At 35.7% G+C, this 15,414-nt stretch overlaps 3 protein-coding genes across 4 annotated transcripts; 1 reads left to right on the top strand and 2 right to left on the bottom strand.

The window, feature by feature from the left end:
* Positions 1 to 2,081: 2,081 nt before the first annotated feature.
* Positions 2,082 to 3,856, top strand: LOC108208083 (uncharacterized). The gene is made up of 2 exons (XM_017378564.2): positions 2,082 to 2,229; positions 2,522 to 3,856. The coding sequence occupies exon 2, from the start codon at positions 2,522 to 2,524 to the stop codon at positions 3,497 to 3,499; it is 978 nt and encodes a 325-aa protein (XP_017234053.1). The 5' UTR covers positions 2,082 to 2,229; the 3' UTR covers positions 3,500 to 3,856.
* Positions 3,857 to 5,573: 1,717 nt separating this feature from the next.
* Positions 5,574 to 10,998, bottom strand: LOC108206643 (uncharacterized). The gene is made up of 9 exons (XM_017377014.2): positions 10,396 to 10,998; positions 9,523 to 10,187; positions 8,894 to 9,105; positions 8,221 to 8,301; positions 8,008 to 8,094; positions 7,413 to 7,545; positions 7,258 to 7,329; positions 6,609 to 6,734; positions 5,574 to 6,006 (listed from the first exon to the last, which is right to left on the bottom strand). The coding sequence occupies exons 1-9, from the start codon at positions 10,845 to 10,847 to the stop codon at positions 5,915 to 5,917; spliced, it is 1,920 nt and encodes a 639-aa protein (XP_017232503.1). The 5' UTR covers positions 10,848 to 10,998; the 3' UTR covers positions 5,574 to 5,914.
* A 1,173-nt stretch (positions 10,999 to 12,171) lies between these two features.
* LOC108206584 (manganese-dependent ADP-ribose/CDP-alcohol diphosphatase) lies at positions 12,172 to 14,943 on the bottom strand. 2 transcript variants are annotated; one of them, XM_017376930.2, is made up of 3 exons: positions 14,818 to 14,906; positions 14,493 to 14,547; positions 12,172 to 13,418 (listed from the first exon to the last, which is right to left on the bottom strand). In XM_017376930.2, exons 2-3 carry the CDS (start codon positions 14,514 to 14,516, stop codon positions 12,453 to 12,455), a joined length of 990 nt encoding a protein of 329 aa, XP_017232419.1. In that variant the 5' UTR covers positions 14,517 to 14,547; positions 14,818 to 14,906; the 3' UTR covers positions 12,172 to 12,452. The 2 variants fall into 2 exon arrangements, with proteins under 2 accessions (XP_017232419.1, XP_017232421.1); XM_017376932.2 differs by lacking the exon at positions 14,493 to 14,547 and having other exon boundaries at positions 14,818 to 14,943.
* Between the last annotated feature and the right edge of the window lie 471 nt (positions 14,944 to 15,414).

The following is a 15,414-nucleotide window of genomic DNA, read 5'->3' on the forward strand; positions in this document are numbered from 1 at the left end:
TTCGGTTCGGTTTTTAGGTAGAAACCGTAACCGAACCGTTTCAAACGGTTTTTTTCGGTTCGGTTAACCGTTGGTCGGTTTCGGTTTTTTTCCGGTTTTTATATGATTAGAAACTACTATACAAATTTAATACTTTTATTAATTTTTGAAAAATATTTATATACTTATTATATCAATTTCTCTTACTAAAATATATAATTAATATATTGTTGCACATATATATATATATAATATGTTATATATAATAATATATAATAAATGTTGTATTTTTATTATATATTATATAAACGGTTTGGTCTTTTGGTTCAAACTACTATACAAATTTAATACTTTATTAATTTTTGAAAAATATTTATCTACTTATTATATCAATTTCTCTTACTAAAATATATAATTAATATATTGTTGCACATATATATATATATAATATGTTATATATAATAATATATAATAAATTTTATATTTTTATTATATATTATATAAACGGTTCGGTCTTTCGGTTCGGTTTTAGGGGTAAAACCGTAACCGTTACCAAACCGTTATATCGGTTCGGTTTGGTTACGGTTTTTTTCGGTTTTTGTCGGTTACGGTTTTTTTCGGTTTGGTTTTTCGGTTTTTCGGCTCGGTTTCGGTTTTCCGGTTTTTTTTCTCACCCCTAGTCTTATATTCCTCCAACTAGTTGTACCAGTCTTTTAAGACAAGACTACACTATTGCAGTTGTTATCCACTCATAGTATAATCTGAATAGAACTAGGGACCATCCTTTATTAATCATTTTACTTGTAATCAAATTTCACATGGCCGAATAAGAAAAAACTGCAAATCACACTGACACACAGTTGGTCATGGAAGATTAGATGTTAAGCTAATGATCTTTCCTAGGATAATTAAGTTAAGAAAAACATATCCCTTGTGAGTGTTTAAAGTAATCGTAGACATTATGAGTTGTCCTGACTACACATATGGCCTTAAAGTTTAGCTAAAGTCTTGGACTTTCAAGCAAGTGGATTTATTCATTCCACCTAAATGTCAATACATTTGCAATCCACCTTTTAAGTATTTGCGGTTTATACATTTTTTTTACTTAGATGGCTTATCAGTAATCCACTCACGGAAAAGTCGATGTCAGAAGTCATAAGCTTGACGGAGTTGGAAAATTTTCACAAGTTATGTTACATACACTAATATGTTCTTATAATATTTTTGTCTTGGAGGCTTTTTTTAAAAAAAAATTAGGGAGGTTATATAACCCGTCACCCTTCCTTAAAATTAAGGAGGTTATAATTGGGTGGACCATCTTCGAAAAAAATACGATTCCAAATAATATTATCGTTGGAACGTGTAGCATTTATCTATTTTTTACTTCAATGTTAGATTAGTATTTCAAAACCTTAAACGCTATTTCATATTGTATCTTCCTGCAAAATGCCAGTTATGTTATGTTTTGTTGGGAGTTTTAAATCTAAATGTAACACAATATAATATTTTTTTTCAAAACTCAAAACGCTAAATTATTCGGTGTTAATAAGTGATATTTCATACCATTTCTCCGACTCTGATATTTTGGATGATATTCGTGAAAATTAAGATACTTGGAACTTTTCCTCACTCACACTCATATACCAACTAATTAAAAAAAAAGAATCAAATATGCTCTCTATGTTGGAATTGAGTCACTCCTGCAAGTTTTCAACCAAACCTATTTGATTGTTAAATGTACTAGTACTAATTATTTGTCTCTAAACTCAGATCAAAATCAGAGCTGGACCAGCTATACAACTGCAATCTCAGATTATTCTGGGAGTACACACCACCCTAGATTCCCCCTCCTACCCTCCTCATTACTAATACTGTACTTTATTTAACAATTTAAAAGAAGGCCCAAAAGATTAAAATCTAGCAGTATTCTACCATCTGACCTATACAGTAATCTATAAAAAGAAAATTCATCAAGACCTACATTGGGAAATGAAAACTGTATCTTTTGAATTTTTAAGTTTTGACTGGTCACCTTTAAACCCTCAAGTCATGTGCTGTCATGCTCCCAATGACCCTTTCAATATGTATTGTGCATGAGCCTACACTCCAAATCTGGTGAAGATGACTTCTCTGCTTTTTAACCCAACCATAAAATCAACTATTTTAACCCTAACAGAATCAAACTTGCCTAGGATTCAAAAAAGCTGTCTTCTTTAAACAATACAATTATACAGATGAGAAATTGAGGAGGTACTTAAAAATTGTGGTGTCCTGAGATTTAAATATAAAAGGGTAGTCAGTAGTTCTTCATTCACTCACATTCATATCCCATCTAAATGCCAGTTTGAAACCATTTTTTAATGTTTGTGTATTCATTAATGATGCCAAGAAACACCTCTGGCAGCATCTGTTATTCATGACAGACACCTAGTGACTAAGATCTCTAAATTTCCCATTCTTTGCCCATGCTAATACACTAACAGTCCAATATATTCATCTGGCTAAGTTGGCTAAGTAGCTCAATTTTTTTTTTTTTTTCAAGATGATGCAGGATCCTATTGGAATTCCAGCTTGCTTCTCATCAGGGGATAAGGCAATGGATGATTCTGCTGCAGTAACAAGGTCAGGCCAGAGTGTGTTCATGTCAGCCTACCGGACTAAAATTGCGGATCAATGTCGATTAATAACAGTTACATGGTGCAAGAATTTGCTACTACATGGCCTCTCGGTATCGATAGAAGGGCCCGAAGGAGATAGCCATTATACATGTAAGGTTGAGCTGAAGCCTTGGTACTTTTGGAGGAAGCAAGGGTCTAAGCGCATTGTGGTGGATGGTAAGCCTGTGGAGATCTTCTGGGACCTCAAGGCCGCCAAATTTAATGGCGAAACAGAGCCAAGCTCAGAGTACTATGTTGCAGTTGTGTCTGATGAAGAGGTTGTGTTACAGCTGGGGGATTTGAAGAAAGATGCTTACAGGAAAACAGGATGCAGGCCGGCTCTGATTGATCCCATTCTGGTTTCCAGAAAGGAACATGTATTCGGAAAGAAGAAGTTCTTGACAAGAGTTAAGTTTCATGACAAGGGTCGATTTCATTTGATATCAATAGAATGCAAAATGAGGAGTACTCAAACTAGTGGAAGCATCAATTCTTCAAATGGGATTGATCCAGAAATGGAGATTAGAATAGATGGGCATTTAGTGATTCATGTGAGTCATCTGCAGTGGAAGTTCAGAGGTAATGAGACAATTCATCTCAACAAGGTAAGAATAGAAGTGTACTGGGATGTTCATGACTGGCTCTTTAGTCCTGGTTTAAGGCATGCATTGTTTATTTTTAAACCTACATTACTATCCTCCTCTCCATCCTCATTATCAGTCTCATCCTCACCGCAATTCTCATCGTCTCTGACATCGACGCCATTGTCGTCCAAGACGGGGAGTTCGGGTTCAGTAGAAGGCATTCAGGGAGGAGGGTCATCAGAGTTTTGCCTGTTTCTTTATGCCTGGAAAGTTGAATAGAAAAATAATTCAGGCCCGTCTGAGATTCCGATTCCTTATAAGTAACTTATAAGTCGAAAAAATGAATTAAAGCCCGGAATGATGTGAGGGTGGAGATGGGGAGAAAGCACATGGGATGAGAGAAGTGGGACCTAGAAAGAGGTTGGAGTTAGTTACAGCTAGGTTGAACAAGTTGGCAAATGCATAAATGGACAGGACAGATTGGATCATCTTACACATGCCCAATAATTCCTTATCTAGAGGCATATTCATCTTTTGTTCAAACCATAATAGCTCTCCTCTGTTTCCTACCCTTTGATCTCATCTTGATAAATGAGCATTTATATTATATATGTATGCTTTCTTTTTCTATATTAATCTACACGAAGTGTTGCCAATATTTTTCTAGTTCACTGAATGTTCTGCAGCTCTTGTAACAATGCTGATGCACATAGTGCTGGAAGTCGAAGACTAGAATTCTGAAATGCAGAAAAAATTAAATGTCGATGAGTTCTTTCATCACCTCTGTATACAGCATCAACTATTAAATATGAAACTAAATAACAAGATGATTTTAAGTATGAATTGGTGGAGCTGGACCATGTGAAGCAGTTAAAAGCCGACCGATATGTTTGATACCGCTGGTTTCAGATTTTGAATTGTGGTTCGAAAACTATAATTTTAGAGCTATGAGATCAATCAAAAATTTATATGCAAATATTACAAAAATTTTAATAAAAATATCGTTTCAGGTTTTGTATGGAAATATTAAGAGATTTTTCATTTGTGTCTTTTTTGTGAAAAAAATATAAATGAGATTGCCCTTCTGTATTTATGTTAATCAAACCAATGAAATTTATCATTTTATCGTTCATTCGGATTATTTTGGTATATTCTGTATAGTACACTTGTGTAACTGATTTTTTCGATAGTACCATCACATTTTGACCTACCTCTCTGATAACCTTCTACTTATGATTTTCCACATATAATACTCTCATTTTATATAAAACGTAATAGAATTGGTTTTAAATTATAAAATAAATTGTATATTTGAAATCCTTATTAAAAAAAATACATGAAATAGACTTTTAAATCATATAAACTCGAGTCAACGAGTTTATATGATTTAAAAGTCTATTTCATGTATTTTTTTTATATAAATTTCAAATATATAATTTATTTTAAAATCCGAAATCAATTCTATTACATATTACATAACATGAGGATATTATATGTGAAAAACCTTAAATACAGGATTAGCGAAGATAAAAGTAAAAAAAATGTAATGATACCATCAGAACAAGCCAATTTCACGAGTCTATGTTGAGAATATCCAGATTATTTTTATACTCAATTCGGGATCAGCAGTGTCCTTTCAATTCTTAGAGGAGTTGTAAGTTATTGGATCATGTTCATTTCTACCCCCAATCACTCCAATAAACGTGGCAGATTAATATGATTAAGGACAAACAATCTACTTTTGATCCTGTGCAGCTACAGGTAATCATGCCTTCTGGCAGAATTTTAGGAGATAATTTCAAAATATCTTGATCACTTCTAAGTGCAACCACCCTTGCTTCCCCTTCCCAAGTCAAATCCTAATTTGACTTTTTCTTGGTAGTTTATAGCATGTTGAAGCATTATGGATTAAACTGATACCAGAGCCTGGTATCAATCATCAATCATACACCTAATATGTGTTGATTAGTACCAGCATTATTGTCGATTTGTCATATTCTCTATCTCCACTCTCTTCTCATTATAGAGGAAGAGAGAAGTTGCTTGGCCAAATATGCTATAGTGAGGTCAATTCCAAATGAGAAACACCTTCCACTATTTGGTCACCCATGGAATCATTAGAATACTTTGCCTAATATATGAGGGCCATAAATACAACTTTTTCTAATGGAGTTTGCTATAATCATGTAGACATGATGTGATTATTCAACGGAAGCTGTAGCCGAGTAAAGTTAATAATTCCGAAGCAGGTACAGGAAAAGTCCAAGAGGAAGTTGTAAATATACAGAATGATATGCTCTAGGTATTTATATGCACAGCAGAAATTCTTGATATTTTTGAAAGAGACCGAAGAGTTCTAAACTGAGATTTCAATATAACCTTACAGAACTTTTTTACATAATACCAGCTCCGCCTTCCACGCATTACTTTTATTTGATACAAAATATAATAATATACTTCGATTAATTATCATGTCCCTCTCAAAACATGCCTAGTAAAATTCCAAAGGCAAGACAAAGAAGATAACCTGGTCTACCAATTGTAGAGGCCCACAAGTGATCCAGGAAGAACCCCATAGGCCAACGAGTGATCAAGGAAGAACCCCATCTTAATAAATAATAAGTGATGAATCATGTAATAACTCAAAGAATTTAGAATCCCCACATCATATTACTATCGTCGATATCTTGTATACTATTTCCCGAAGCCAAACCATTTTCCTATGGAAAACTTATTCTTTGCACCAGAGGAATCAACTGCTTTGGTGGCAACTGGTTTAGGATTAGCTGCAGGAAGAAGGTAGGGTCAGAACTACAATTTGTACTGCCGCTTCAGAAAGTAAGACACTTCCAAGGGATGGCTCATGAACAGATTTTTAAATGACCATATTTCCAAGGAAAAGGAGATGAATTTATTAAAGACTATTTGCACGTCATTTTATTTGATGTCATGGCAAACAGCATTTTACATAAAGGGGATATCAATTAGTTCTTCACCTGTTTGGTAATAAAGTACTCATTTCGGTTAATGATTCCCCAAATGTAAGAGAAAATAACAGAAACATATATAAATTGTTCATTTGAAATAGATAAAAAAAACAAGAACTTGAAAAGGAATTTCTCTGTACTATGAGGATCCAATGTTTGCAAGGTCAATTGACTGTCTTTATTAATCAAGTTCTATACCTAACAGCAACTGCAGTTTTTTTTACTCGTAAATTATCTGGTGATTAATAAGTAGGATAGGGAGAAAGTAAAGAGGGATGCTAATATAAAACTTATTAGTTATTCTTTTTTCCTTAATTTTTGTGCAGCTTGAAGCAATCTGTAGCATGTACCATAAACTTATCTCTGACCTGGTGATCAGAAATATACTTTTAATAGAATACCTGAATTGGTAGTTGCATTGCTGGTTCTTTCATTTTTACCGTTCAAATTTTTATCTAAAGTTTGCACAGTTGCTTCAGGGTAAGAATTTCTTTCTGGAGTTCGCCGCTCCACAGGTACTCTGCTACCTGTAATAAGCAGAGAAAAGAATTGAAAGGTTGAATATAAATATAATAGATTTTTGATTATAATTGGTTCCTGGTTACACAGATCAAGGAGCATAGAATCTCTATCTAACAAAAAATTAAGGAATGCTAATCAGCCAAATTAAAGTATCAGATGAACATAGTGGTAGTCATCAGCAGGTCACAACAAGTTCCTAATATTTAGGTTATCTTTGCTATAGCATATTCAGAAATATGAGCTGCAAGAATTTCAGTTTGAAGACAAACAAAGGGGGAAATTCAATTAAGCAACAACTAAAGCAAGGGCAAAATTTCGACACAAAGGCTTATTATTTGTTTTTTCTTTTTTTATGAATTAAGATAGAAGACTTAATTGCACTCTCAAGATATTCAAAATTTGAAGACATTTAGAATGGAATTTCAGGTTTCGACTTCCAAGGCAGTTAAATAGATGAGAACTAACCAAAATGTATGTACTACAGGAAGCAAAATGATTCACTGAACTCTAGATAGAATAATAGCTTACTCTCACTAGGAGGCTTTCCGTAGTTGTGTCGCAGAGCTTCCAAAAAATTACCATCTCTTTGATCCTGCATTACTGAGAGGAGATAAAATAAATTAGATGGGGTCTTCTATGGTACTCGCATAAGGCATATGAATAGTTTTTCTAATCATTCATACGTTGGTCATATAAAGCATTCCCATAATTGGGGGCACAACCAACTGATAGCAACTGGACGGCCTCCGCATCTCTCGTCATCGACAATTTTGTTGACGTGTTCAAATTTTGTGTGTCTAATAAAATACCTGCAAGCTAAATTAAGGAATAGCTAATCAGCGTATTTAAATAAAATTGAACTTATCATCCACAAGAACTATTGCATGGAAGACTTATGAACTGTGAAAGATGTTAAAGTAGTTAACTTGTATTAGGCTAGCATGAATAAAGTTGGAAGGAATGGAATGAGAATTAAACTATATATGAGTAAATGTTCTAGATTTTCATTTTTTTTTTAACTCATTCCTAACCCAAACTAAAGCTCACAGAACACCCCCCCCCCCCCCCCCCCCCCCCCCCCCCCGCGGCCCCCACAAAACAAAAAAAAAAAGAAGGAATGCTCCATTCTCCCTCATACTCATTTTCTTCCCAAATTTCATCAGAGAAATTTTGCACTCACTAATATTTTTTTCCCATATCTTCCCTCCCAACTCCATTGTTTTCCTTTATTTTACTCATTCCATTCTCCCCAACAAAACACAACATTAATGTCAGTACCAGAAGTTTCTTCAGAATAGGGGTATCAAGTAGTTCATAGGCATCCTCACAGTAATTATCCGTAAGAATGGTGCACTGAGATCCAACCTGTTGACAAGAAGAATATACATATAACCAACATAAACCAATAAGATCATGTGTGCAAGTAATTTTCCAAAGAAAAATGAAGAATTCCAAACATCATCATCTGGCATGTGGTTAATTAATACAAACCTCACTGTTACTTATAAGGACATCCTGACCGACCACAAGTATACTCAACTTTTTAGCCATCATTAGTGCTTCCAAGTCTACCTGATATCACATAACACAGTAAAGGTAAGAAAAAAATCTTTACAATCACTTATGATCGCCACACCAATAAAGATGAAATAGAGGAAGATACTGTAACTCTAGTGATCAATTAATAACAGCTCTATTACTCGGACTCAGGTATGTCGTGTAGGGCTAGACACAGTCTGGAAAAATCAGGGAAACAGAGATGCTGTCCTATTTTTGGACATGTATATGGACACAGGATATTTTATTGATGAACAGGTACATGATAAAATTTCAAAGCAAAAATCATCAATAAAATCCTCCAATAAGATATGCTTTCATAAGAACTTTATGAATTAGACTTTTCTAACACTGTGCATGTATCCATTAACTCCCTCCATCCCTCATGTTGTTACACTTCAACAATTTATTATAATGCCTATAATAATGCAGCTCTGGTTTAAGAATATATCACACCAAAATAGCATCATCTTGACCTTCACACTTTCAAATTTTACTACTTAAAAACAAGCATATGACGTGCATGAATACTAATACTGAAGTTCAATGCACATAGCACTCCAGTAGCACAAATAAATATTTTAATGAAGATAAAAGAGCATGTAACCTCTTCAGAAAAAAGCAGAGCTTTGGCATTAACCCCAACATGGTGAAACAGCCATGCTGCTTGCCGTTGCTTCCACATCTTCCCCCTCCTCACATTTATCACAGGCAACACCACCACTGAACTGCCATCTCCCTCAACTCCCTCCTTGTTATTTCTCATTTTAGTCCCCAGCAACCAGGCATAGCATATCGCTGACAACATAGAACTTGTACCTGCAAATATTTTCAAATTTAGACAAACTACTTAAAGTTATGCGCAGCCTGTTTTCCGGAAAACTCTCTCTGACTATCACTTAAATTCATACCAGTCACAGTGTCACACTCTTATATTAGACATAATGACACCTAACAAAAACACAATCTTTAAATTCATAGCTCAAGGCTGAAGGATTCTCGCATTTCCCCTTCTTTAATAATTAATCAAACCTTGAAGATACAATCTATAACATTACAAAACAGAGCCCGATTGACATATAATACAAAACTTTGAATCTTTTAGCCAGGAATCAACTAAATTTGACTTCAAAAGGCAGAAATACAATAATATGGACCAGAAAAACAGTTCTTGCAATATGATCATAAGCAAACCAATTCATTATATACAGTGAAAGCGAGAGAGAAAGCACTTACTGTTAGAAGGGCCAGAGAGTACAATCTTGGCCGTGCCATCAATCTCCCCACTTATAAGCTTCTTTATTTTCACTCTTTGCTCCTTCAAAAAGCCATTTATGTCTTTCAACAATTCACCAGAGTTCTGATCCGAATACGATGAAATGGATCTCCGGTGACCCGACTCCACCGCCGGCGGCTGGGCTTGTTTTTCCGGCAAAACGCAGGTGGAAGACGAAATTGATCTCCGGTGAGAAGACTCGGTCAGGTGCTTTGGAGGCGAGAGTAACCGGGTCGGATCCGGAGCCGGGCTGAAGACCCGTTTCGTGGGTGGTTGAGGGGGTATACCCAGTGGCTGGGTCACAGCCGGGTCGGATTGAAATCGGGTTTTACGGTGAAAAGATGTTCGGGGCGGGAGGAACTGGGCATTCGGGTCGGGTTGAGATGGTGAGGGCGACGGTGGGGCTTCGAATCTGGAGCGACGGTGGGTTGAGATGCGTGGAGGGAGAGGAGGGCTCGGGTCGGGTACGGGTTGTGGAGCCGGGTCTGATGGTTTGAGAATGTTGGAGAACCATTTTTGAACGGCGTTAGTAGGAGAGTTGTCGTTGACGCTTTGGTTGGTGACGTTCTTGTTTTTGACTGTTTTTGTCACTATTTCTTCTCCAAACCCATCCACAGGTCTCTGTCTGTTATTTTCAAACACAAAATAATTTTATAATAATTATTAAATTAAAAAACTATAAATAAATTTCATATTATGCATTGTATATGCTGTGTACAAAGATCACCGGTTTGTTAATAGATGCTGATTAATTTTTAAAAATATTTCACTGAATTATTAATTATACTCCGATTTCACTAAAAATCTCCGATTGATCGAAAAAGTGTACCGACCTTCGAGCAGACCTGTTGTGAGGGTCTCTTCTATCGAACGTAGACAGTGACAGTCTGGGTGCCTGGTACTGCGCCTGTGGCCTTGCATATTTTGGTGATCCTCCAAAGCGAGAAGGCGATTCGGAGCGAGTAGGAGAAGAAGCCACCATTCTCTTGGCTTCTTCAAGCCACTCTTGAGTTAACCTACTGTTATTACTTCTTGTGCTCGAATCATAATCATATTCCGAACTTCCATCCTCCTTATCGCTGCCTGTCAGGTTGTACACTTTCTTTTCCTTAGGTGCTGTGCCGAAAAACATGTCATTCATGAAATCAGTCAGGTCAGGCGCTTGTTTTTCCGCCACAGATCGCCTGTTTCCGGTTATTTTCTTCTGTTGCAGGCCATTTGGTGAGCCTGCAGCAACTTTAGCTTCATTGGCAAAACTGTTTCGGTTGAATCTAGTTCTCTCCATGGCTTCGAGTTTCGTTGTGATTTCGGTTCTGCGTTTATAGCGGCATTGTGCCTATATAAACACAGGAAGAAACAGATGTTGCATAGGTAGATTGTAGAATAAAATATGAGATCACAGCAGTAAGGTTATTTGTTCTGACATGAACATTTGGAGGCATTGGTAAAAATGAATATTTGGCCGGCATTTTGAGGACGGTAGTTGTCTTTTTGTGTGTCTACATATCCGCCATAAGGAATATTACAATTTAATTCAAGCAATGTATTATAATTTGAATATTGTTGTGTGCATTTATATGTGCTTGACGCGACTGTGATTGTCAAAATCAGGACTCAGCGTCGTTAAATATAGGAGGACCTTCAAATACGCAATTGCATCACAGTCAAGATGTTTCCGTTATGCAAAATTATTTTACACTAGCTACAAACTTGCAGAAAACCAGTTTTGGATCGACGTGATTGAATCAGTCAACAAGCGTTTTTGATGTATATTTTTTCGGATGGTTGTGGCATAGGGAGAATCATTGATGAGGCCATCACCAGCAGTATGTTTCTGCTGGTGTCTTTGCTGCAGATAACTAGAGCTTTTAATATTTAACATGACTATAAGTCCATTTGAATTGTTATGGGGTGAACAAAAGGGAGATCCTAGTGATTAGATGGTTAGACAAAAAACATCCTAAGAAATCGCTCACCTGCTGTACATTATTATATTATATGCTGATCAACAAGAATCATTGTGAATTGCCAACATTTTGTCTTGATGAGTTTGTGCGAGTTGTGTTCATTGTGTAGTTTACGGCCGAAGATGCTAATTTGACTTTTGACTGGTAAGGACATAGGCCAAGTTTAGAACAGGTCCAATGATCATTTTGTGAAAGTTAAGAGAGAACCTGAACTAGCCAGAAACTTCAGATGCAGAGTTTTTCCTTTTCTGAAGTCGAATTACCAAACTGTGAAGAACTCCAATATCAGTATCAGTCTCTAGTGTAGCAAAGAAGAGAGATCCGAGGCAATATCATTCCCACTCAAGCACTGTCCGAAACATGAATCTTCACATCGTGTTTATGAAGACAAGCTATACAACATGAGCTTCGACATCATCTATTTGCAGAGCGTTAAAAAAATGAACCTTCATATAATGTAATAACCGACAAGCTATACAACATGAGCTTCAACATCATGTATCTGCAGAGCGTTAAAAAAATGAACCTTCATATAATGTAATAACCTTCAAAATCAGCTTTTAGTAATCGTAGGCAAGAAACACTTCCACCACACTTGAACCTATTCCAACAATTTTAATCTCAACATTCACAAGTTCAAGCGACAGTAGACACAGGACCTGGAGAGGTCATTTTATTGATGGCGTTCATAATATTTGTACATGCAATACTAAAAAGACAACAGGACATACTCTATTTAAAGGAAGATATCTCCAAAATCGAGCAGTACTTTCTCAAGGAGCTAGCACTTGATGAGTATAGTCTGCCCAGGAGACATAGATATTCCCATAAGTAAACAATATGAATATCCCATGTACATAATATTTTGTTATATCTACAAAAAATTGATGGTAAATTCTACAGGCCAATATACCTAGGTAAACTCAAGGGGTGAACACCATGTCAGTGCTGTCCATACGATCCGTACCAAAAAGTGATAACCTATTGTCAAAGACATCTATATATCCGAAAGCATCCGTGCCTGGGGGACATTCAAGGGCTGCTTCTAGCACACGATGATGTACCCCATGGGAGTCGATCGAGTGTCCTCCTTTATGATCATGTCCACCTAGGCAAACCTTGACACAGTTGTACCGGTGTATCACATTCATTACTTCGTCATAGTTCCACAAGAGAGCTTCTTTGGATGATGATCCTGGATCCAGAGGCAGATGACAGCAGACCACTACCTTCTGATTTAAATTTGTTGCATCCTGTAAGACACGGTCCAACCATTCCAACTGTCCTTCCCCGACTGCCCCGTTGAACTTGAGGAACCTTCTGTCAAGATTAACCAATCCCTCTGGACTATTCTTTTCTGAATTTGGATTCTTCTCACTGAGAAATTTTAAGGCCTTTTCAGTGTTTGGATGATCTTCAGGCCAGCCTATAGCGCTGATATCATAGCCATCAAGTACTACAAATCTGTATTCCGGGATTGGTGAAAAATCATAGTAAGCATGTCTGTCAGGAGCAGGAATTTTCAACAAAGGAAGCAACTTATGGCGAGGGAGATTGTAAAGGCAGTGATTGCCAATCATGTGGTAGACATGGCCACTAAATTTATCAAATTCATTTACAACTTTTTGAACAGCATTATAAGACTGGTCTTTTGGGCAGAAACCATCAACTATATCTCCAAAATTTATAACAAACTTAAGCTTCTGACACTTGTTCCAGTTCTGGACTGCCCTCTGTAGAACAAGAATGCTGTGTCTATAATATCGTGGAACCCCGCGAAAGGAGTGACCATCAGGAATGTCAGCATACTGAACATCAGTTATCACCCCAAATGAAAGAAGAGGGTTCCTTTCTGCGTTCACAAATGTATTTTGAGAGCCCATGGCCAACTAGAATGAAAAAATGTTGTCAGTAATTATAATATAACATGGAATACAGATTATACCAATTAAAAATAGGGTACAATGTGCAAATTTTTAGAATTAACAAATGCTAATTGACAATACAAGTAACAAACTACAAAGGAGAAGGATTAAAGTCAAGCAATGTATGAGCTCCTTGAGGCTGAAACTCGAATTCAGCTCGAATTTCAAGCTAATTTTATCGAGCCAAGCTCTAGTATCAGACTATTAGTTAGTTCCATGAGGGAAACGAGTCTAAACAAAAATTTTATTTTTCAATTAAATTACAAACATAATATTACATATATTTGGAATTGGTTGTTTAAAACATGTTGAACTGAGTCGACTTCAGGTTGAGCTTAAGGGATTAAAGCTTGACTCAAATGTAAAATATCTAATACAGTCGGTTCGAATCTCTGAGCCACCTCAAGGAGTCAAGTCAAGGGTGTTGAGCTTCAGTGAAGTCGAATTTCAAGCATAAAATCAATAGCTTGATTGAACTTTTAGGCAAGCCAAGCTCAGCTGATTACACCCCCGAACAAGGAGAATGCAAGTCTTTGTGTTGCAAGCGTATTGGAGGTTTAGCTATAGTTTGTCATGAGACCAGAAACATGTGCTATCATAACTTCCACACTTCATAGACTAATTATGGGTATAAGAAGGTTGATCACTTCATCTTGTTCGGTTAAGACTAAATATTCATTTACATAATTCTATTCAGGAAAAAAATTCTCTATACTGGAAGGAGAAAAACAGGGGATCTCAAAAATAACGAAGCCATATCCTATAGCTATAAGTAGAAGGTTGAATCTATGCATTTTGTGTAGAAACTAGAAAGAGTGCCATATTTTGGTTGGTCAAGCAATCATATACCTAACTCGCTAAGCACATTCACCTTTGCTGATCAATAACTGCATTAAGATCTATCGATAAACAATTACACATTCATCTAGCTAAAGAGATGTTCCTAATGTGTAAAACAATATTCCGAGCTTAACAATACAACCACACACTAAACACAAGTCACAAAAGTATCATAATCTATTGAAAAAAGAGGTGGACCTGTAATTTCAAAGTACGAGTCATGCTGCACTATGAATTACAAACCATATCAATCCTGAAATCATCATACGAAGAAGAACAAAGCACTAGTCTTAACAGACAAATCAGCGGTAGAATTCACCAAAACCACAAGATTGTTAGATAATATGATTTGAACATGGCACTAATTGGGAATAAGGATATGAATCAACATTGCAAGCTTATATTACACATATTATTGGAACAAATCAGATATATAGTCTGTAATTGAGAAGAAAAGAATGGTAAATTATAATGTAGATTAAAAATCAATAGAAAAGATAAAGATGGATGTGTATAGTTGTACCTGAGGCGGTAAATCTGGATATCTTCTCTGATCGCAAAGACAAGGATAGAATAAGGGAGGGACAGAGAATTGAGAAACTACGGACTCAAAGGATGTCGTGTTCTATTTATATACCTCAAGAAGGGGTGAAGAAGTGGCTTCAGTATAAATATCCAAATAATTGTCCTGAAAATAAAACTTTTTTTTTTTTGAAACACCTTTAATTAAATTTATTTTTCAGAAATAAGAAATTTTATAAAAATATATTAAAAAAATTTGGAATAAGTTATTAAATAGTAACAAATGTACAACACGTTCTGAATATTTATATATAAAAAAGTATTAAAAAATATATATTTTTATAAAAAAGTAAATGATTAAATTTTGAAAAAGAACTTGTCCAAACAGGATCTTAATAATTGCGCATATATGAATTTTCGAAATGACATTAAAAACTATTATTTCACTACAGCCTACAATGTGTGAATCTGTACACAATTAAGATAAATGGGCAATGGCAGTTTCAATTTGAACATCTGTCCACAATTTGAAATGTATACCAAAATGATGGAAACAGAGAGAACATTGAACAAATTAACATAAATGTCTTTTGAAAGC

The sequence above is a fragment of the Daucus carota genome, chromosome 2 (genome assembly GCF_001625215.2).
Source record: "Daucus carota subsp. sativus chromosome 2, DH1 v3.0, whole genome shotgun sequence".
Lineage (NCBI taxonomy): Eukaryota > Viridiplantae > Streptophyta > Magnoliopsida > Apiales > Apiaceae > Daucus > Daucus carota.